This window comes from Pseudopodoces humilis, chromosome 5 (genome assembly GCF_049639895.1).
Source record: "Pseudopodoces humilis isolate 2021_Gansu_Grassland_sample_001 chromosome 5, ASM4963989v1, whole genome shotgun sequence".
NCBI classification, from domain to species: Eukaryota; Metazoa; Chordata; class Aves; order Passeriformes; family Paridae; genus Pseudopodoces; species Pseudopodoces humilis.
Genome location: NC_142204.1, coordinates 72,652,268 through 72,673,434, shown reverse-complemented (window position 1 = coordinate 72,673,434; position 21,167 = coordinate 72,652,268). Strand labels below are relative to the sequence as shown.

Genomic DNA, 21,167 nt, shown 5'->3' with positions numbered 1-21,167 from the left:
ATATTTATAAAGAGTATAATTCCATAAACTGTTCCATAAAATTCCAAAGAGTGATTCCTTCACGGATGCTAACAGTTGCCAGCAGCAGGTCACACAGTCATATAGGAAGTCCCACTGAAGAGTCATAAAGTGGGAAGACCTGCTGAGAGGTCTCCCTTATGCTGTTGGCCTATTCCCTGAATATCAGTCAAACTTTCCTCCAATCCAGAAGGACTGCTCAACGAAGGGTCCCTGTAACAGGATGCTGACAGACTCGTCAGGAACAAGGGTCTCAGCTTTCCTGGGGCACTGACAGACAAATTAAATACTAAGGGTCATGGAAATCTTCCCTTTTCACCCGACAGTTCTCCAACCACCAGGCTGTGATTCCTTGCAGAAGCTCTGAGACTGCAGATGTGCACATGCCAGTAGGGCATAGAGCATGACCCTGCCTAGAAAACTGTTGGTGGCTACTCTAAACATGATCACTCACTCTCTCACAGTCAAATGACAGTACTTACTAAATCTCCTTACTAAATCTTCCCTTCAGTGAAAGCCCAGACAGTGTATTCAGAATAATACTGTGGTAGGTGGACCCTGGCTGGATGGCAGGTGCCCATCAAAGCCTCTCTATCAATCGCTTCCCTCCTCAGCTGGATAAAATATAAAAAAGCTCATGAGCTGAGATAAGGACAGGGAGACATCACTCACTGATTACCATCACAGGGAAAAAAGAGAGAAATTAATTGGATTTATTACCAAAGTCAGAGTAGGATAATGAAAAGTAAAACAAATCTTTAAAACACCTTTCCCACATCCCTTTCTCCTTCCCAGTATTAACTTTATTCCCCATTCTCTCCCTCCTCCCCACCAGCAGTGCAAGAAGATAAGAATGGAGGTTATGATCAGTTCATGCCACTGCTTCCCCCTCAGGAAGAGGAGTCCTTGTGCTGCTGCAGCATGAGATCCCTCCTACAGGAGACAGTTCTCCATTAATTTCTCCAGTATGGGTCCTTCTCATGGGCTGTGGTTCTTCATGAGCTGTTCCAGTGTGAGGTGCCTTCCCTGGGGTCAGTCCTTCAGGAACTGCTCTAAAGTGGGTCCCCTGTGAGGTCACAAGTCTTACCAGGAACCTACTCTTCTCTCCTCAGGCCCACAGGTCCTTCCAGGACCTGTTCCAACACGGGGCTCTTCCACAGGCTGCGGGTGGATTTCTGCTTACCTCCTGCAGAGCTCCGTGTGCTCCAGGAGGACAGCCTGCTTCACTATGGGCTGCATCATAGGCTGCAGGAAAATCTCAGCCCCAGTACCTGAAACACCTTCTCCCCCTCCTTCTTAGCTGACTTTGGAGTCTTCGGAGCTGTTTCTCTCACATATTCTCAGTCTTAACTTCTCGGGCTGAAATTGCTTCTGACTTTTCCTTCTTAAATGTGTTATCCCAGACATGTTACTAGCAAGGCTGAAGGTATTAGGCTTGGCCAGTGTCATCCTGGAGCCAGATGGCATTGTCTCTGCCAGACATGGGGGAAGTTTCCAGCAGCTTCTCAAAGAAGCCACTCCTGTAGCCTCCCTACTACCAAAACCTTGCCATGAAAACCAATACATATTTGAACATCACAGAAGCCTAAATATAAGCAAGAATAAGTCTAGTCTAAAGTTTTGTTACAGGTCTGCAAGTTCTTCTTCCTGAACAGGAAAAACATGCCAACTATGGCATAGGCACTCCATTGAACATTTCCTGCATTCTTCTTTCCTTCTGGTTCTCTTCCCAGATTCAAAGAAGCTTCTGATCATGACCTTATCTAATGAACAGTGAACAAGACACAGTTTTCTGAGCTTCCATCCATGCTGCATTACTCTTCCCATCATGTACAAAATCAGAGTAATTTACTGATCTAGAGTATTAGCTTCACTCCAGCATTTACATGAACAGCACAATTCACAATTCACCTTGGTGAGCTGCTTTTCGACTAGATTGTCTTCTCAATAACAAGAAGAAAGACCAATAAAGGATGTGTGAAGCAAAAATATTAGGGTCATCTTCAAATACTTTATTTATCGTACAGTCACAGAATGGATTGGGTAGAAAGGGACCTCAGAGACCATCTTGTTCCAGCCCCATGCCATGGGGTTAGATCAGGTTACTCCAAGCCTTGTTCAACATGGCCTTGAACATTCCCAGTGACTCAGTTGTATGACAGGAGAATAAGTAGGACCATGAGTATATAAAAGATTTGATCTCTCAATTATTCTTCTACTTTGGGAAAATGAGTAGCATATTTTCTCTGGTTACAGAAGCTTCTCCAAACCGTTGACCTGTTTGCTAGAGCTCTTTTGATGACAGAAAGCTCAAATAGCTGCAGCAGATTTGTCACTATCAGACTGGTTTTTCTTTCAGTTCTTGTGATCTTACGACTAAAGCTGCTTCTTCAGAGACTACCAAATCCAAGCACATCTGGTATGGACAACCTTGCTGGTGTTTATGAACCAATACCATGACAAGAACAGTTCAAGTTACATTCTGTTGATAGTTCTCTACACTAATAACAACTTGAAACTCTTCTTTTGTACATCAGAATATTTCCTCCACACTCCACCACCCAGTTCTGCTAGTGCTCTTCCAAACTTGGCATTACTTTTCATCCATTTCAAAGTGGGACGCAGAATTTTTATTCTGGGACACAGAATAAAAAGGAAATTTGTGCCCTGAAATTTGGCCTTTAAATTTTAGAAAGACAAGTCAAATACTGCCACCCAGATTGTTTTTCTGAACCTGCCCTGCGTTTATGTGTCTAAGCTTCAGTATTTGTACAGGAACATGCACTCAGATACACAGCAGTGTCTTTCTGTTCCTACTTCCATATTCATGTTTATGGAAATTTTGTTTTGAAAAATGCTGTCTCTCCTTCTGTGTGTTTCTACACCCTTCTGTCTATTGGCACAGCTTTTTCTCCCAGCTTGATTTATACACTATGCCGACGGTTGTTTATCATGGCCACAATGTGTGACAGGTCCAAACTCTTCATCATAACCTCCATGAACTCCTCATCTTTCCTTGCTCCCTCCACAAATTCATCCAGAGAAAGTTCACCTGTGTCAGACACAAATAAAAGGCATCACAATCCACATCTGACAAGAAAAGGAGTACAATAATCTAGCTTTAGAGACCACTTACTATATAGGCACTTCTCTAAGGCACTCTTCTAAAGACCTCAGAGAGTCTTCTTAAGCTTTTATGAAACATCCCCAGTATCCAGACAACACCTGCTTCCTTTTTTTTCCCCCATACAAGGGAAGAGGTAAATAAGAAAGAACAATAGAAGTGGGTAGCTAAGGAGTGGGGTCATAGCATCCTTTTTTTTCTTAACCTGTCGTAGTACTAACCAGCCCTATGCTTGCTGATTTTCAAGGATAAAGGAACTGACAGAAGGAGGCTGTGATAAGCAGAAACAAATTTTTCTGTCCTAGGCCAAAGAGCCCTTGTTCAGGGAAGCAGATCAGCAGAGTTATTCTGGAATAGCAAAAGAGCCTGTCAGAAAGTAATAAGCACCTGAAGTAGCAAGGAAAGAGATACCAGTCGGGGACACACAGGGACCACAGTGACACTTGACCAACTTTTGACTGAGCACTTCATATTCTTGCTGTATTGCCTGCAGCAGATCCAGTGGAGAAACTCTTAACTTCAACATTAAATTCCAGTTCTTCCTTTCCATGCTAAAGTACTTAGGAGCAGCTGGGGCCATTTGTTAATATTTCCCACTTCTAACTGGCATGAGCTATACAGTAACATACAGAAAGGAAAACAAAACACCATTCCAAAACCCCCACTACCAAACTCTTGTGAACAGAACAAAGCTAAGACTCAGTAGAGGGAAAAAAATCCTGATTATGTATCATGCCAGGAGAAAAATCCTTTTTGGTCCATGGAGAACGCCTTACTGTCTGAGAATGCAAATAGAAAGAAAATATGAAGTGAAGAGGCCTAAAGTTCTACCAAGAAGGGAAAATTTGGATGTTACTCTGTAGAAAAGAGGCTGCCTGAGCTGGATGACAAAGGCAGGAACCTTACCGTCGCCATTCACATCAATCCTGTCGAAGACTCGACTGGTGAACTCTTCTGCACTAGTTTCATGGTCACCACCATTAATAGCTCGAATAGCCTAAAATAAAAGAGCAAGAGTAAGAAGCTTCCTGACAACTCCCAGACTGATTCTACATGTCAGCATAGATTCATAGTAAGACACTCATGCCTGGTACCTTCCCCATACAAATGAACCAGCATCATAGGAAAACAAAGCATAAATCATCAGGCCTTAGGGATGGCACTGAAGAGTGCAAAGGGAGCATAGCTCTGGATCACGGAATGAGCAGAAAAATCCAGAGGATTTGCCTAATTTTGCTTAGGTACAGTTTAGGTGCTGCAGAAATGGCAGAATCAGAATCCACCTAACTGATCCACTTTGGCCCACTCTGTGACCTTATGGTACACCAAGCCTCAGAAACACTGTCAAACACCCTCTGCACTTGACATTATGAAATTCCTTTGTTATATGTTGTGGTAATTTATTTCTATTCTTACTTTCACAATTTCCATTTATATACGGCTTCCTGTGTGTCTGGCTTCTCCCTAAAGCTCACTGGAAATTAATTTTCGTCTTTGAGCCTTATCCACTTCTGTTTGCTACAATCCTTATTCATAACTACATAGCTCAGGCTTCTCTTTTCTTTCAATGCTAATATTTCCTTTGTTTAAAGATGTCCGTGAAATATGTGATTTCAGAGCCTTTATACAGATTCTAAATATACTTATATACTGATATATACTGATATATACTGATATATATATATATCAGTATACTGATTCTAAGTACTATTCATTTTCTAGTTTTTACCCTTTGATATTTGGTAATTTTCTTCATTCTTTTTCAAATGCCATTTTACTGAAACTGATGCCATGTCAGCAATTTCCTAAGGTTACCAAAAAAACACTGAACTACACCCACAAAATACAAAGGGCAATACATTTCTTGCCACCAGTTGTTGCCCACAGGACTTGTTTCTCAAGAGCTCTGTCTTAACTGTTGTTATCTGTTGCTTCACTGTAATGTCTGAGTATTTCTATTTCAAGTTACTATTAGGAGGCTGTATGTTACTACAGGTATTGATTTTGGTCAGGTCTCTTTGATACCCAGCTCTAAAATTCTTATCCATATGAGAATGCATTAATAACATCTTATTAGTGCTTTATCAAATCAGTTTTATGACATTTCGTATTCAAAAATGTAATTTATTTAGGGTCATTGAATCTTTCCTGCATCTTGGAGGAAATATTTTGCAGCTCCTGCAAAATAATCTCAATTTGCAGCGTAATTAATTCTGAGAAATTTATAGTGATCTTCATGCTCATAATTCCTACCCCATCCACAATAGTTATTTGCATACAATCCTTTCCATTCTCAGTCATTCTTCTTCAGGCTATTTGCCAGAATCAGAAATGTTTTATGATGTTGATATTTAGGAGCTGATTCTAAAAAATAAACTGTGAGTAGCTCTCCAACTTCTCATGAGGAAAAGGACATATTAAAGACATATTGCAGAGATAGCAACTGACAGTCACAGGGTCTGAAACCTTGGAAAGTGCAATTTATGTCACAGTTAACGAAAACAATTTTATGGTTATCTATGCTGTAACATAAGCTGTGGTGATATTCTGTCAAGTCTGCTTATTGCATTATATGGTGATGGGGAATTCTGCTCAGAGAAGGAAGGATGTTAAAGGTCTCATCCATGATCATCCATGTGGGAAACAGCAAAGGTCTTACTTGTGTGATTTGTCTTTAAGGAAAGAGGCAAGAACACAGACCCCTGGAGATTCACCTTAATGATGTTGAGCAGTTCATGTCGATCAATGCAGCCATTGCCATCTACATCATAGAGCTTGAAATACCACCGCAATTTCTGCTCCATCTTCCCTCGGAGAACGAGGCTGAGGGCAGCCACATATTCCATGAAATCAATATATCCATCCTGTCAGAAAAAAAACCCAAAATTGTGACAGGAATAAACTAAGGGATTGCATGCTCTTAAGTTGTTTCATCTTACTGGTCTTTAGATTCACAGCTGAATGAGAAAGACCAACAGATGGCACAGAGACTTGGACTTAGGCAAAATCTTTAGTGCAGAGACATATTATTTCTCTATCCACTAAATAGCCGAGTTCCTAAAGTTATGATCTATTACATAGTGGCTCCCTTATGCACACCATCTGTAGTGAGGTAACCTGCCACTCCTCGTTGTCAGCATGAACAAAGCCCCCTCTGTGCACCAAAGCTGACTGCCTTTGGCCTGCTGGGAGAGAATATTGAGCCCAGCCCATGGGCTGCAAGTTTCCTGTACTAGTCTGCTCTGCCTTTGTGGGAAACTGCTGTTCCAGTAAGCCATAGATCTCTTCTCCATTCTGTGGAAAATAAAGTGACTGGGGATATTTTGTGAAATACACAGAGCATGATTTGACCACTGGAAAAATGTTCAGTATTTAGGTTTTTAATATTTCATTTCTTGACTCTACAAAGAAAGTCAAAAAATCTCTTGTTTCTTTTGCAAGAAAAATGCCAGTTAGTAAAGGTTCTTTAGCCCTAAATTTAAAGCTGACTAAAATTTTGAAGCGGTTAAAAACAAACTGCAAATAAAACACATATCTAAGTCAAAGTTTCTGGATAACCACAACAAATAACAGAGCAAAAAAATGAAACTTTCATTTCTTGAGGTATTTAATCAAAGTCAGATGCCTTTCTGGAATGGATGTAAATAAACATATGTAAAAGGTGAATGCAGGTGACCTAGCAGAGCACTGCTGTTTTACAGTAAGGATCACCACATTTAAAATGTTCACTCAGGGTGGGAAGAAGGGCATGACAGGCTGAGTTACAGCTGGTCAGCCTGGAGAACAGCTGGTTCCAGGGAGACTTTGATGCCCCTTCCAGTACTTAAAGGGGGCTTAGAAGAAGGCTGGAGGGGTACTTTGGACAAGAGCATGTAGGGACAGCACAAGAAAAATGGCCCTAAGCTGAAGGTAGGCAGATTTAGATTAGGTGTTGGGAAGGAATTTCTGACTGTGAGGGTGGGCAGGCCCTGGCACAGGTTGCCCTGAGAAGCTGTGTCTGCCCCTGGATCCCTGGCAGTGTCCAAGGCCAGGCTGGACGGAGCTTGGAGCAGCCTGGAACAGTGGAAGGTGGCCCTGCCCATGACGGGGACAGCACTGGGTGGTCATTAAAAGTCCCTTCCACCCAGACCATTCCATGTCTCTATGACTGTGCTGCCCCTCCCTGCCATGCCCAGCACACAGAACCAGCCCCTCTGTGACAGCGGCTCTGGGCCAGGGGCACTGTGAGCACCACAAAGGCTGTGGGTGCTGTGGCGGTGGCTGCACTGGAGGCGACACCTCGGTTCTGGCTGCTGCCACCTGCACTGGCACCAATGGCTTTTCTGTGGGTTCTCATCCTGCTGGCCCTGGCCTGGCCCGTGGGAGGCACCTGGGACACCTGCAGGTCAGTGGCCCCACTTAGGGGGTTCCCTTTAGGGGCCCCACATGTTCCCCACACCCACACCACAGTGTTCCAGCCTCACTCCCTGGCCAGTGCCCAGGTACTGGCACAACCTGTGTGCAGGGCTGCCACAGAACAGAAGGACAGATGTACCCCTCAGGCATCCCAGGTCTTTCTGCCACTCAGAACTGGGCTGGAAGGGACAACAGGGGACTTTCAGCCTGAGTAGAGCAGCCACTGAGCCGAACAGTGATGGCTTTGTGTTACAGAAGGACCTGTGGGCTCCGGCCCATGGCTTCTGACCACAGCTCTGCAGTTCTCGACTATGTCTCCGTGGCTTCTGCTGCTGGCACGTCCCATGTCATGGGTGGCACCAGTGTCCAGCCAGGGGCCTGGCCTGGCATTGTCAGCATCCAGGCCACCTGGGCGAACGGCACGTGGCACATGTGCACCGGTGTCCTCCTCAGCTCCCAGTGGGTCCTCACGGTCGCACACTGCTTCGCCAGGGGCGGGTAAGAAACAGCAGGGACAGAGGTGTCCCCAGAGCACAGACAGGTGCCCAGGTGACAGCACCACGTGCCACTTTCATCCCGCCTCTTTCCTCTCTGCTTCCCTGTCCGCCTTGGGAAGCAGAAGGCAGGGAAATGCTGGGCCACTGCCAGCCCGTGGCTCCGCTCGCTGTCACCCCTGTCTCCATCCGCTCTCTAGGGACATCTCCACGTGGGAGGTGGTGTTGGGGGCCATAGATCTGACTCAGCTGGGCCCTGAGGCTGAGGTGAGACACATCCAGAGGCTCCTGGTACACCGGCACTACGTGCCTGCCACGGCGAGGAATGACATCGCCCTGCTGGAGCTGGAGCAGCCCGTGGAGTGCAGCGACTACATCCAGCTGGGCTGCGTGCCCGACGCCTCGCTCAGGGTCTCGGAGCTGAAATCCTGCTACATCGCCGGCTGGAACTTTGCCAGAGGTGAGTTCCCATGCAGGATGTGCGCCCTGAGGGAGAGCTGGGCATGCCAGGGACACAGGCTGGGCACCCTGGGGACATGGAGTGGCCACAGACAGAGTCCAGCTGCGGGATGGCAGCAGGGCCGGGGCTCGGAGCAGCCCGGGCTGGGGGAAGGGGTCCATGCCTGGGGGGGCGGGGGGGTGCGGCATGGTCATGGAACTGGATGAACTTTAAGGTCCTTTCCCACCCAAACAATTCCATGACTGTGAAGCTTCTGGAGAGATGGGTCTGGCCCCTTCCCCAGAGCCAACAGCAGGGACACAGCTGGACGAGTCACTTGGAGGCAAAGCCAGTCCCAGGGAAGGGGCTGAGCCAGACCAGGGGAAGCAGTTCACCCCAGGCAGGGGAGGGGATGGGCACCGACCTGCTGGGGGCTCATTCCCTTCTGTGCCCACAGCTCAGGGAACAGGCATGGTGCTGCAGGAGTCCAAGGTCCACCTCATGGACACGGAGCTCTGCAACAGCAGCCGGTGGTATGCGGGGACCATCCACCCCCGCAACCTGTGTGCTGGGTACCCGCAGGGCAGCATCGACACCTGCCAGGTAGGAGTGTGTGATGAGTCCCTCAGTCCCCAGCAGAACAGGAACCCCTCATCCCCCAAACACAGCCCAGCACAAGCCGGGCCTGGCCTGGCACTCTGCCACCCTTGGGTCTCTACCACTGCCTGGGCTGCCCTTCCTTTCCCCATCTGAGCATCCCTGCCCTATATCCTGGGGATGCCCTTCTCTTCTTCACCTGTTGGTCCCCTTGTCCCCAAGGCCCAGTCCTGCGCACAAAGCCCATTCAGTGCCCCCAGAAAACCCAAAGTACGGATGTGACCCTGGAACATCTGTCCTCCACACATCTGGGACCCACCTGCAGAGATGGGAGAGCCCCCGACCTGCTCCCAGCCCAGGGCCTGGAGGCTCTGGACCCTGAGCTGAACCTTCCCAGGCTGGGAATGCAGACCTGGCAGAGGCTGGGAGAGAGGAGCAAACCCTGGGATGGGAGAGAGGAGAAAACCCTGGGGATGGGAGAGAGGAGCCAACCCTGGGGATGGGAGAGAGGAGCCAACCCTGGGATGGGAGAGTGGAGCCAACCCTGGGGATGGGAGAGAGGAGCAAGCCCTGGGGATGGGAGAGAGGAGACAACCCTGGGGATGGGAGAGAGGAGATAACCCTGGGGATGGGAGAGAGGAGCAAACCCTGGGGATGGGAGAGAGGAGCCAGCCCTGGGGATGGGAGAGAGGAGCCAGCCCTGGGGATGGCAGCAGCCCACCACAGCCTCTGAGCCTTCTCTCCTGGCACAGGGGGACAGCGGGGGTCCCCTCGTCTGCAAGGACAACAGAGCCGACTACTTCTGGCTTGTGGGAATGAACAGCTGGGGAAAAGGCTGTGACAGAGCCAGGCACCCCGGGGTCTACACCTCCACTCAGCACTTCTACAACTGGATCCTGCTCCAGACGGGCCTGAGCCCAGCAGAAAGAGCCGGTCCAGCACCGGAGCCAGTTGTCACCTTGGCCCCTGAGCAGAGTCTGGAACCAGAGGAACCAGAGGAACCAGAGGAACCAGAGGAACACATCCGCTTGACCCCTGAGTACAGTCAGCGACCAGTGGTGACATCCTCGGGCACGTCACTGCCCGTGATGTTCCCACACCAGATCCTGGTGCAATTCTGGAATCTGATGCAGGAGTTCCTGCAGTTCCTGAAGGACAAAGAAGCTTGAGCAGCAACAGGATGAGCAGGACCCAGGGCTACAGTGGACCACAGCATTTCCTGCCAGGCCAAAGGTAGCCTTGGGCCAGAGGCTTCTCTGTCCTGCCCATGCTGCTCTGCTGTGGCCACACCGATGCTGACGTGACTGAAGTGTTGAAGTAAAGTTTCTGCGTTCATCATTAACCGTGTTTTCGGCCCTGCTCAGTGCACCCACAAGCTGAGAGTCCCTGCTCTGTCTGTCCATCTGCTGTGCTGTTCACATTCATTCTTCAGCCCAGAGAGGGCTCCATGGAAATCTCAGTGCCCCTTCCAGTGCCTGCAGCAGGTTATAATAATGGGGGGGAAGTGGATTTTTTGCATGGGCAGGTTGCAACAGGACAAGGAGGAATGGTTTCAATCTAGAGGAGGGGAGATTTGGATGAGGTGTTGAGAAGGAGTTTTTACTCAGGGGGTGATGAGGTCCTGGCCCCTGAAGTGTCCAAGGCCAGGTTGGATGGAGCTTGGAGGAACCTGACATAGTGGAAGGTGTCCCTGCCCATGGGAGGTGGTGGAATGAGATGGCCCTTAAGGTCCCTTCCAACCCAAACCATTCTACAATTCTACAATTGCAATTTATAAAAGAAGAACATTGAAAATTTATCCTATTTGTCATCATCAAAGTTCTCAAAATCTGAAGGTCCAGAAGGCAGACAATTCCATCCATCATGTCTGTATTACGACAGGGTGGATTTTCCTCTGTTCCTTGTTCCTTGCCCTTGTTCATAAAAAGCGATTAAGTGACTAGCTGTTAGCAGACTAAGATTAACTGATGTAGATCCATTGCCACTAGTTGCCACACTCTTACTTCATTCCCCTTGTGATCACTGTCACTTTTTTTAGATGATAGCTTTTAATCTTTTCTGACCAAGTTTGAATTTGAGAATCTTCTTGTAACATTGTTTACTGGATAACATAGGGCTCACAGGAAAAATCTGGAATGCTCAACATCCTTGAATAAATTTTAAAGTCCTTAAACATCCCAAGAAGGGAGAAAGGTGAAATGAAAGAAAGACTTGTGTAAAAGCTGTTAAGGTTTTGCTTTCACTTATGAAACTGCTTCTCATCACTCTTACTCTCCTAGTCACAGAGGACTTTGGGATGAGAGAAGATGTTCTTTGAGGTCTTCAGTCATTTCCAGTCATCTACCACAAGACCTCAGCTACCCTAAGGGGGCCTGCCTGCTCCTCTCTTTAAGAATTTTGTAATATTCCTAAGCATTCCTTAGCTCCTTATACTGTCTCACATGTCCAAAATAACATTCTTTGTTGGTCCCTAAGCTTTCATTCTTCAAGACTAACTCTGTGATTTCCTGCCTGGTTCTCATGGCTCTGTGACTGGATCCTCCTTGACTCCATTCCAGAGCCTTGGAGCAGAGAGTATATCTGAATTTTCCCAGGATGCTATAAACCCAGTTTTCTTTATCATTAAGAATACAGGCTTTCAAGCATAGGCTGAAATACATATGGATAAAAAGCAGGCAAGAGTGAGGGCCATTGCATGCTTAAAGGAATTATGGGGGCTCCTGTTTTCTACCAGCAGTCACTCGTCACCATGAGGAACAATACACACCCCCTCACTCTCATGCTGCACCTTCCAGCACTGAGGAGAGCCACAGACATTGTCTGCGCATGTAGTGTTAATTTCAGCTGCCAAATACCTGGAAATTACTCCTCTGTGAATACTATAATGATTTCTATTGTGTCTGATTCCTGTGGTCTCCACAATCTCATACAGCTATGTTTTTGAATAATAAGAACATGTAAGAAGAATAGTGAAATTAGCATTTTGCTAGTTAAACAAGGCCATGTCAAATAATAGGCAATAAGGAATTTTCAAAATTCAAAGATGAACTTGCATGAGGTAGTTAGATAATCAGGAGTACTGTTTATGTCATCTATATTATTACCTGTACACATTAATTTGCTCCTTACATTTAGGTACTTTACATCAGCATCCCTTGGCATCTTTCCACACCAATGTTTGCAAGAGAAAAATGTTTCCAAGAGAATATTTATGTTCTTTATGTTTGCAAGAGAAAGACAAAGACTCTGAAACTGCAGGAGTTGGATCACTTCTAAGCAGCACGAGACAGTTAATTCCTTGCCGGAGAACTCACCTTGTTCATATCAAACGTGCGGAACATCTGCTCAATGTACTTATTGGCCTCTGGATCCAGCCCTCGGAGCCCAAAGAACTGCTTAAATTCATGCTCTGTCAGCTGTCCAGAAGGACATTCTGTCATGAATTTCTTGTACCAGTGGTGGATCTCGACAGCCTGTAGATCATCCACTGTGGAGCTGCTGTTGTTTCCCATATGTACCTGTGGTCAGAAGGATGATGATACAGGAATGATCCTCTTTCTCCTGTGGCTCTCAGAGCACTGCCTGTTCGCTCCTGTCCATGCTCAACACTAATGTCAGTTACGTGAGGGATCTAACTTTCCACAAACCAATTATAAATGTTAATCTTCTTGGAGGCTGATCCACAAACCAGAAACCTTCAATGATACAAACAGTCTTCTTAGAATGGAAAGGAGATGCAAGATAATCTAGCAAATCACTTCTATTTTAGAAGCTAAAGCAGAAAGGGTGAGAAGGTTAATCAGACACTGGCATTGGGAGCTATACTGGTTTGGTAGACTACTCTATTTTTAACCTTGATATAATTATACATGAAGATAAGAGGAAATGCCCACAAGATGTGGGCTGTGAGGTTAAGTAAAGATCTGATCCTCTAAGTGGATTTGAGAGTCTGTTTTCTCAAATAGACATGTTGAGTAACGGAGTGTGTAGGGCCAGTAACTGTTACAGAAGTGGCCCAGTACAAGAGTGAGGTTATGTGGGAAAAAGCTCACCTCAATGCACACAAAGGAACACAGAGGAACAAGGCTGGGGGGAGGGGGGGACCCAAATGTTCCCCTAGTTTGGCAAATCCAAGAACCACCATCGAAGTGCAGGCAACCCATGAAAGGCTCAACTGTACAGAGGGGAAGGGGCAAAGAGAGACAAGCACAGGCTGGGGAACACAAATCACTGAGTAAGAGAAATAAAGGCCCTCTCCCAGCTCTTTCTAAATACGTCTCAGGGGAGCTATCAGTCCCATGGGCCTAGAGGTGGCACCCATGATGAGTCAGTGGGAGAGGTTGTGGAGCACCCTACAAACTGAGTACTGACTAGGGGCACAGAAAACGCTGGGAGGTCCAGGGCAAGAGCATTTGGGGACAAGACTCACAACAGGATGTTTAGGGGAGGAACAGAAGGTGTGGAAAGGGATGGGTCTAGGTTGTTTGGGAATGAACAAACATAAGAAAATGGAGGCAAGGGAAATAGAAGGGGCTGGTTGCATGTAGAATGGTGCTAATCAGTATGAATGTCTATCTGTGTCTTCTGCCTGGTAATCACAGTCTTTCTTGTTTTCTAACATTTCTACTTCTTTTTTTTGTCCAGCTCCACAGTGCTGTGCTCTGGGCATATGTATGCATGCGGATTTAAGTCCCCACAATGGGATTGAGCAAGACCATGTCAGTCTATGATCACTAGTAAATATCAAGCCAGATTAGCCAGCAAATAGGCCAAGTAGTTTGTGAAACAGGTGTGTGTATGTCTGTATTAGTGAGACCACTGGAGTAGTTGACTATTAGACTGAAGGTGAAGGGTTGAGGGTCTGTGTTTCTCTGTGCAGGAGACAGCTGCATCCTGAGCACCTCATCACATGTAGTGGAGTGTACACAGTGTACACGTCTGTTTGTAGGTTGTTGTGTACAATGGAATCTGTACCAGTGGTGGGGTTGTGCACCTCAGAGGGTCTAGCATGTCCAAGGCATCGAGAGGCAGCTGCTGGGTAGGCTGAATGTCTAAGTGCACACACTCTGTGTGCTTCCCACTGATGGACCTTCACAGAATCACATAATGGTTTTGGCTGCAAGAGTCCTTAAAGATCATCTACTTACACCTCTCTCCGTGGGCAGAAACACCTTCCCCTAAAGCAGGTAACTAGAGTCTAGGCTCCTTTGCCGGCTATGCTCCCTTTGATGGAGCCCAGGCTACAATCAACTGTGAGTGCACATTGCTGGCCCATACTCAGTTTTTCATTCCCCAAGACCCCCAAGTCCTTCTCCAAAGGACTGCTCTGGATTCACTTGTCACCCAGCCTGTACCCATGCACTTGGCCTTGTTGAACTTCATGAGGTTGGAATGGGCCGTTCTCTCTAGCCTGTCCAGATCCTTCGGGATGCCCTATCCCTTCCATATAGAGTATCAGTCACATCACTTTACATCCACATTTAAAGCCAAAATTTATTTTTAGTATAATAGAAAATTTAACAGTCTGACTTGAGAGTAATAATAAATCTACATCTAATAACAGAAAAGCAAAAAAAAATAATGTAATCAAGTACTTATATATAAGAAAAAAGCTGCACTAGTAGCAATAATACAATTAAAGCTGCAACATATGCACTTTGTTTCTGTGCTTTCCCTGGTGTTACACTGACCTGCCTGCTGCTCTTCTGGATATTAAGATCTATGGTTCACTCAGATGTTTGCAGAGGAGGAGGGGAGAGTCATGGGAAGTTGTCAGCATCTGAGTCCTTCACTGGGAGGAATGTTCTTGTGCATAGTTTCCTCTTTTTTAATTTTTTTTTTCCTTTCTTCTCTTTCCTTCCACTTAGTCACATAGGTATGTGTTAAGAGTTGTAAATATCTCATTCTACCAAGAATAACTGTTTGCTATTACTACCAATACAAGCCCATGGCTGTACCACGCAAAGATAGATAAGTAAAATAAATTAACCACAGATACCTGGAGAAATTGCTCTCACATCTAAAGTGAACAAAGGGAAGAGAACAAAGTGAACAAAGCTGCGGGCAGGGTATGAAAAATGCAGAGCACACTTGGCAAGCCTTGGTTCTGAGGCCCTGTGAACAGGGACAGAGCCTGTGGCCATACTGGGGCAGCGCTCCTGGTGCCACCAGAAATAGGAATACAGCGCACCTGAGTGCACAGTGAGGGTGGCCAGGAGGCAAGGAAACTGTGCTGCTCAGGCTTCCTGAAATCCTCCCCTACATCTGGCTGGGGGCAATCTCTGGAACCAGACCAGGAAGTGAATGGATGAAAGGTTCTGAAAAGGAAAACGAAAAACTGGACAGGGGCTGGCAGTGTGCACATCCCCAGCAGCATGGGCAGCAGCTGAGGGGAAGAACTGTGTCCCTCTGCCCCACTCGGGTGACACCCCACTTGCAGAGCTTTCTCCAGTCCTGGGACTCTCAGAACAAGACAGATTTGGAGCTGCTGAGGCAGTCCAGAGGAGGCCACAGAGCTGCTCCAAGGGCTGGAGACAGGTTGGAGAGCTGAGGGTGTTCAGCATGGAGGAGAAGGCGGCTCTGGAGAGACCTTATTGCAGCCTATCAGCGTGCAGACGGAGCTTCGAAGAAAGACAGAAAAATATTCTTATGCCAAGAGCAGTAGTGCCAGAGCAAGGGACAACAGTCGCCACGTGCACGAGCGCAACCTCAGCTGGACATATCCGGTAGCTCTCAAGGCCGGGTTGAACGGGGTTTCGAGCAACCCGTACCTATGGCAGGGGAGTGGGACTGGATCATCCTTAAAGGGCCGCTCAGACCAAACCACTGACCGACAGTTCGGGCGCTGCCCAGCAATGAGAAAGCGGGACCCATGCCTCCCCGCCGCCCCGCCCCGCCCCGGCCCCGCCGCCCCGCCCCGCCCCGGCCCCGCCGCCCCGCCCCGCCCCGGCCCCCCCCCCCCGCCCCGCCCCGGCCCCGCCGCCCCGCCCCGCCCCGGCCCCGCCGCCCCGCCCCGGCCCCGCCCCCCTCGGCCCCGCCTCCCCCCGGCCCCCTCCTCCGGACCCGCCTCCCGCCTCCCACTCTCCAATCCGGGCCTCCGCTTCACCAGCAGCACCGCCCTGGCCCGAAACGCCGCAACTGATTGGTCGCTGCGTTGTTATTGGGCGGGAGCCCAACACGTCCTCGGGATTGGTCACTTCGTGCCATGTTGCAGGACGACCATGGCGCCGAGGCAGCTGCTCCGTCGCGATTGCCTGGTCCTCACGTCTATCTTTCAGCCACCGCAGCTGATTGGTTCTTCTCCGCCGGGGGCCGGGCCTCGGCCGGAGGCGGAAGTGGTGGCGGCGCGTTCCGGTGGTGAGGTGGCGCGGTGGGAGCGGTTCGGCGGGGGTTCCTCCGCAGGTTAGAGTCGCCCCTCGGTATTGACCCCCCCCCCACCGTGCTGCAGGTCAGTGCCTTCCCTGTCTTCGGTACTGTCCCCCCGCCCTGTGCGGACCGCGGACTCTGCCGCTCGGTGGCGGTCGCCGGCCGGGCTCCTTTCTTGGCCATGCGGGGCCAGATCGGGTTCGCAGCTCCCTGGGGCCCGGGCCGTAAGGGGCAGTGGGCCGGGGTGGGCCCACTTCTCGCTCCAGGCTCTGCGGCCCGACCCAGGTGCCCCCGGGTACCGGGAGCGCAGCCGGGCCGGGGGAATTCCGCGCTCTGCGGAGCCCGCCGGAGCCGTGCGGTCCGGTAAACCTGCGGGGCTGCCGGGGCCCGGCGGCGCTGCCCGCCATCCCCGTGGCAGCAGGAGCCGCCGCTCCCGGAACCCAGCACGGCGCTCCCGCGCTCCCCGTCCCTCCTGCTTTCTCTTGGAACCCCTCTGCACAGCGTTAGAAGTTTGGCCCAGGGCTTGTGTACAGCAGCAGTGCTTTTAATGCGTGTTTGATTTTTAACGAAGGGAAATGCAAGGAATTAATTTATGTATAATAAACTTATAGTAGAATAAATTAGGGGAAAAACATTGTCAAGTCTTTCTTTGCTATGGCTGATACCTAGGGATAGAAATGCTCTGCTTGCTGTGGACTGTGCAGACTAGCAATGGGCTTAGACTGGGTCAGGGATGTGTATTTCAGAGGAAAGTGGCCTCCTCTTTCAGATCGCTGCTGGCAATTCCAGTGTTCAAAGTAAAGTCTGCCCAGCAAAAGTTGATTAGTCACAGGAATGCTGAGCAAAGGTACAGGATGTAGAGGATCCTGGCTTACATCCTAAGCACAGCAAGTGTCCTTGCATTCTGCTCTTCGTTACAGAGGTGGGAATCCATATGCCAGTGTGAGCCTGGGAGAGCACCAGTCTTGTCTCTGAGAGCACTGTTTGCTTTATTGGGGTGAGGCAGTGGAACACAGCTGTCCTTTTGTGTTTGTGGGGAAACTGGTTGGCATTGTATAACACCAGGATATTCCTGTCTCAAGTCCTTAAGGCTAATGCACAGGACAGCCACCACCCTCTGTGCAGGCTGTTGGCTTTGGGGCAGAATTTAAAGTCATGTTATGCTTGTTCCTGGATTTGTTCTCAGGGAGGGTTCAAAGAAAGCAGAGCCAGGCTCTTTACAGTGGTGTCTGGTGAAACGATGAGAGGTTGTGAGCAGGAACTGTGAGACACAGCCGATTACCTTGATCATCAGGCAATACTTCCTCACTCTGTGGCTTACTGAGCACTGGCACAGGTTGTCCAGGGAGGTTGTGAAGCCTCTGTCCTTGGAGATAGGCAGATATGCCTGCACAGCTTCTGTTTGAGCAGGGAGCTTAGACCAGATGTCCTCCTAACTTTAGCCAGTCTGGTTCTTTGATAAGATTCTCCTTGAGCCTTTTACTTGTTGTTCTTCACCAAATTTTCTCCAACTGTTTTCCACCTCTTGTTCTGGAGAGCCCAGAACTGGACTCATTACTCCAGATGTGGCCTCACCAGTGCTCAATAGAGAGGAAGGATCACCTTCCTCCTGACAACACTGCTAATGCAGCCCAGGATTGCTGCTGCTGGCCTTTGCCATAAGGGTGCATTGATGACTTAGGTCAGTTGTCCACTGCAATCCCCCGCCTCTCTCTGCAGTGCTGTGTTCCAGGGATGTGTTCTGAAGGATGCTATCCAGAGCAGAGGCCCACCTAGGCCCGTGTTTTCCCTGCTTCCTCTACACAGACAGCAAACCTGTTGCTGTTTATGGAATTGCAGAATCGTTTTTTGCTCCCCATTCACATCCCTTGGCATATTTGGCTGACCTGAGAATATAAATTAAAAATGAATTCAAAAACATGAATCTCTTTAGGTTACTAAAGTCCACATCCGTGCAAATAGCTGCAGACAGTTCCTCTGTTTGCATTTTTAAGGAGGCTGACTGTGAGCCAAACCCAACAAGGCTTATTAGCTTGAGTGCACTGTCAGATTAATGTGGCCAATCTGGACAAATGCCAGGGAATATTTTCTCAATCCAGGTATGTATGCTTGAAATTGTAATGCCTGTAGCAATGCAGATATGTGCTGAAGCCCATGCAGATGCCTGGATTCTGCTTCTTTTTCGTATTTCTAATATCGCTTTTAATAATTAATCTATTGGTTCTCTCAGTCCCAGCCACATATTTTGAGTTTGTGACTTTGAGAAGCTGTAGCCTAATGCTCAGTTAGAAGATCAGATCCATCCTCTTCAACTATTGGAGACAGTTAGAAAGAGGCATTCTTGTGCTTGGATGGCTGTTTTCTAAAATGCACCAGTGCAAGACAGCAGGTTTGGTTCCTCACTGGGGCATTATGGGAGTGATGGTTTACAAAACTATAAATACTTTATTAGTCTTATAATGGATTCCAGACATTCCAGGTCTCTAAATGAGTATCTCATATTACCACCTTGGTGAGCAGTTGACGTTGTCTGAAGAAATCTCCCTAGCAGGAACTGTAAAGCTGTATTATTCTGGAATTCCATGCCTCAGTCTCACCCAGGGCCAGCTGAGAAGTGAGCAAAGCACTCAGAGTGAAACACTTGTTTCACTGACTTTTGTGTTGTTGCAGAATATGAACAATCCTGGCATTCTGACTGTGCTTCTGGAGGAGTTGCATACCCTTGAGCTCTTTGCAGGAACCTGTCTGAGGCTTGGCCTCTTGCTGCATGCCTTTTTGGTACACTAAGTGCTGCTTGAGTATTTGATTCCATTGCCTGAATCAAATTGGCCATGCAGTGTGAGAAACCAAGGCATGTCTGCAAATCCATGTTCCCAAACAGAGCAGACTTGTCACTTCTCATGCTTATTGCAAATGACTGTCTAACAGTCCTGGAGTGTATTATGTAGGATGAAGGATGGGCTTATTTCTTTATTGTTGGATAATTTATTTCCTCCTCCTTTTTTTGTTCTTTTTCACTTCTCTCTCCATCAAAAGTCTTATTTCATGCAATCCGTCAGTACTCAAGAGATTAAAAGGAATGGCAAGAAAGACCTGTGTGTGACTGCCCTAGCTTGGAAACCTTACAACTGAATCGGCAGACCCATGAGCTCCTTGGAGCACAAAGCAGGTTGGTATTCACATGTTCTTTTCTGTTATTGATGCTTTAATGTGCATTGTCGTGTTTTCTACTTTTGCAAAATCAGGTGATTGCTACAGAAAAGTAATGCATTGCTCCTGTCCACTGTCAATATTTTCACACATTTAAGTGGCAGTCTACAACCAAAGATTTGCTTAATAAGACAAAAGAGGTCAGGTGTGGACCTGATTTCTCTGAGCCTGAGAGAATTACAGCCTGTCAGTGGCTGATCTGTTCCCAAGGGAAAAGTCTCTTGAGAGCTCTCTCACTCAAGATCTATCTCTCTAAACAGTTTCACTTTCTCAAAACAGTTCTGTACAACTGTAGATAGTGTGTTTTTCTCTTTTCCCACCAATGGGATCATGTTATCTTTACCGATCATGTTAAACCTGTAGCGTAAGACCCTATAAAAGCTGAAAAGGTTGGGGAATAAAGGCCTTTTCCTAGCAACTCGTTCTGGTGTGTGCTGTGAATGAATCCACACTTCTACATCGTGTCCGACAGTGACAGTCAGGAATGAGTGGATCTGTGTAGCCAGCTTCAGGAGCCTGCTTCTAGGGAGGCAGAGACATCTTATCATATTAAAAGATTGCATTTGATGGAGATAATTTTAATAATGTAAACTTGATCTTACAACTAACATGAGTTTGCCTAGTTTCAGCTTGCAATACTGCAGCTTCTTTTTGCCACTTACAGGCATGAATAGTTGTGTGGCCTTTCTGTTCAGAGATGTCAAATGTCACATGTGACCTCTTTTTATAGAACACTAGAATGACGATTCTGTGATTCTTAAGGGGCTTTGGGAATTCAGTTGGTCAAATTCTTCGCTCTTAGCATGTCTAAATAAAAAATCAGATCAGTTTACTATGAGCCTAATACAGTACTTTACCATCTTTACCATCATTCTTTGTGCATTTTTTTCTCTGATTGAAATTGCTTATGCTTCAACTTGTGTCCTCTGCCTCTTGTGCATTTGATGTGGATCTTGTAAGAGGTGTGTGACTCCAGCTACATTGTGTGTGGTTGTAGGGAGGACAGCAGTTGCATCCCACTCCTCACCTGCTGTTCTCAGGGCTGAGCAACCCCAGCATTCTTACACTCTCCATATGCCTTGTAAACGCAAACCCCAGTCATCCTGGGGGCTCTCGGCTATACTTGATTCACTGTTTTGAAAGTGGGCACTCTACTTCAAATGTAGTCTTATAGGTGTGAACAGAGAGGGATAACTGCTTTCCTCAACCTGCTACCTGCAGTCCTACCAATACAGCTCAGTGTACACCTGACCTTTGCTGTGAGCGCACTGGTGACTTGTGCCAAGCTTGGCCACCAGCACTTGGAGCTTGTCTTCTGCCACACAGTTGTACAGCCGGTTGCTCCTCAGCCTGTACCACTCATGCTTTTCCCATTCCAGGCATAGGCTTCTGCCTTTCCTGAACTTCATGATGTTTCTATCCATCTGTTTCTCCAGCCTGTTTTTATCCTCCTGTTTGGCATCTCTGTACTTTGGCTTATCAAAAGCTCATTTGAATTTGGTGAATTTAGTGAGGCGGAGTGCAT

The 21,167-nt window shown here is 47.7% G+C and overlaps 3 protein-coding genes across 8 annotated transcripts in view; 2 read left to right on the top strand and 1 right to left on the bottom strand.

Annotated features, from left to right (window-relative positions):
- Window positions 1-929: 929 nt before the first annotated feature.
- Window positions 930-12,632, bottom strand: LOC102107330 (guanylyl cyclase-activating protein 1-like). The gene is made up of 4 exons (XM_005533407.3): window positions 12,382-12,632; window positions 5,857-6,006; window positions 4,049-4,139; window positions 930-3,070 (listed from the first exon to the last, which is right to left on the bottom strand). The coding sequence occupies exons 1-4, from the start codon at window positions 12,577-12,579 to the stop codon at window positions 2,943-2,945; spliced, it is 567 nt and encodes a 188-aa protein (XP_005533464.1). The 5' UTR covers window positions 12,580-12,632; the 3' UTR covers window positions 930-2,942.
- LOC106628778 (acrosin-like) lies at window positions 7,456-10,562 on the top strand. Its single transcript, XM_014261920.2, has 5 exons — window positions 7,456-7,526; window positions 7,793-8,035; window positions 8,232-8,491; window positions 8,928-9,073; window positions 9,820-10,562. The coding sequence occupies exons 1-5, from the start codon at window positions 7,456-7,458 to the stop codon at window positions 10,234-10,236; spliced, it is 1,137 nt and encodes a 378-aa protein (XP_014117395.2). The 3' UTR covers window positions 10,237-10,562.
- A 3,754-nt stretch (window positions 12,633-16,386) lies between the features above and the next one.
- The window catches only part of GOLGB1 (golgin B1), a 41,415-nt gene continuing 36,634 nt past the window's right edge, over window positions 16,387-21,167 (top strand). For 4 of the 6 annotated variants that reach the window (XM_014261925.2, XM_088054726.1, XM_014261926.2 and 1 more), the window contains exons 1-2: window positions 16,424-16,514; window positions 19,469-19,601. The gene's annotated coding sequence lies outside the window, so the exon portion shown is untranslated. Of the gene's footprint in view, window positions 16,515-18,479; window positions 18,532-19,468; window positions 19,602-21,167 lie in introns of those variants that run through there. The other 2 variants (XM_014261923.2, XM_014261924.2) reach the window with 2 other exon arrangements.

What these genes read in the sequence shown, in the direction of transcription:
- LOC106628778 (XM_014261920.2), top strand. Translation starts at nt 7,456, where the DNA reads ATGGCTTTTCTGTGGGTTCTCATCCTGCTGGCCCTGGCCTGGCCCGTG. An exon ending in CACTGCTTCGCCAGGGGCGG is followed by an intron (nt 8,036 to 8,231) that starts GTAAGAAACAGC and finishes TCCGCTCTCTAG; the next exon opens with GGACATCTCCACGTGGGAGG. An exon ending in CGGCTGGAACTTTGCCAGAG is followed by an intron (nt 8,492 to 8,927) that starts GTGAGTTCCCAT and finishes CTGTGCCCACAG; the next exon opens with CTCAGGGAACAGGCATGGTG.
- LOC102107330 (XM_005533407.3), bottom strand. Translation starts at nt 12,579, where the DNA reads ATGGGAAACAACAGCAGCTCCACAGTGGATGATCTACAGGCTGTCGAG. An exon ending in AACTGCTCAACATCATTAAG is followed by an intron (nt 4,140 to 5,856) that starts GTGAATCTCCAG and finishes CTTTTATTTTAG; the next exon opens with GCTATTCGAGCTATTAATGG. An exon ending in GATTGATGTGAATGGCGACG is followed by an intron (nt 3,071 to 4,048) that starts GTAAGGTTCCTG and finishes TGTCTGACACAG; the next exon opens with GTGAACTTTCTCTGGATGAA.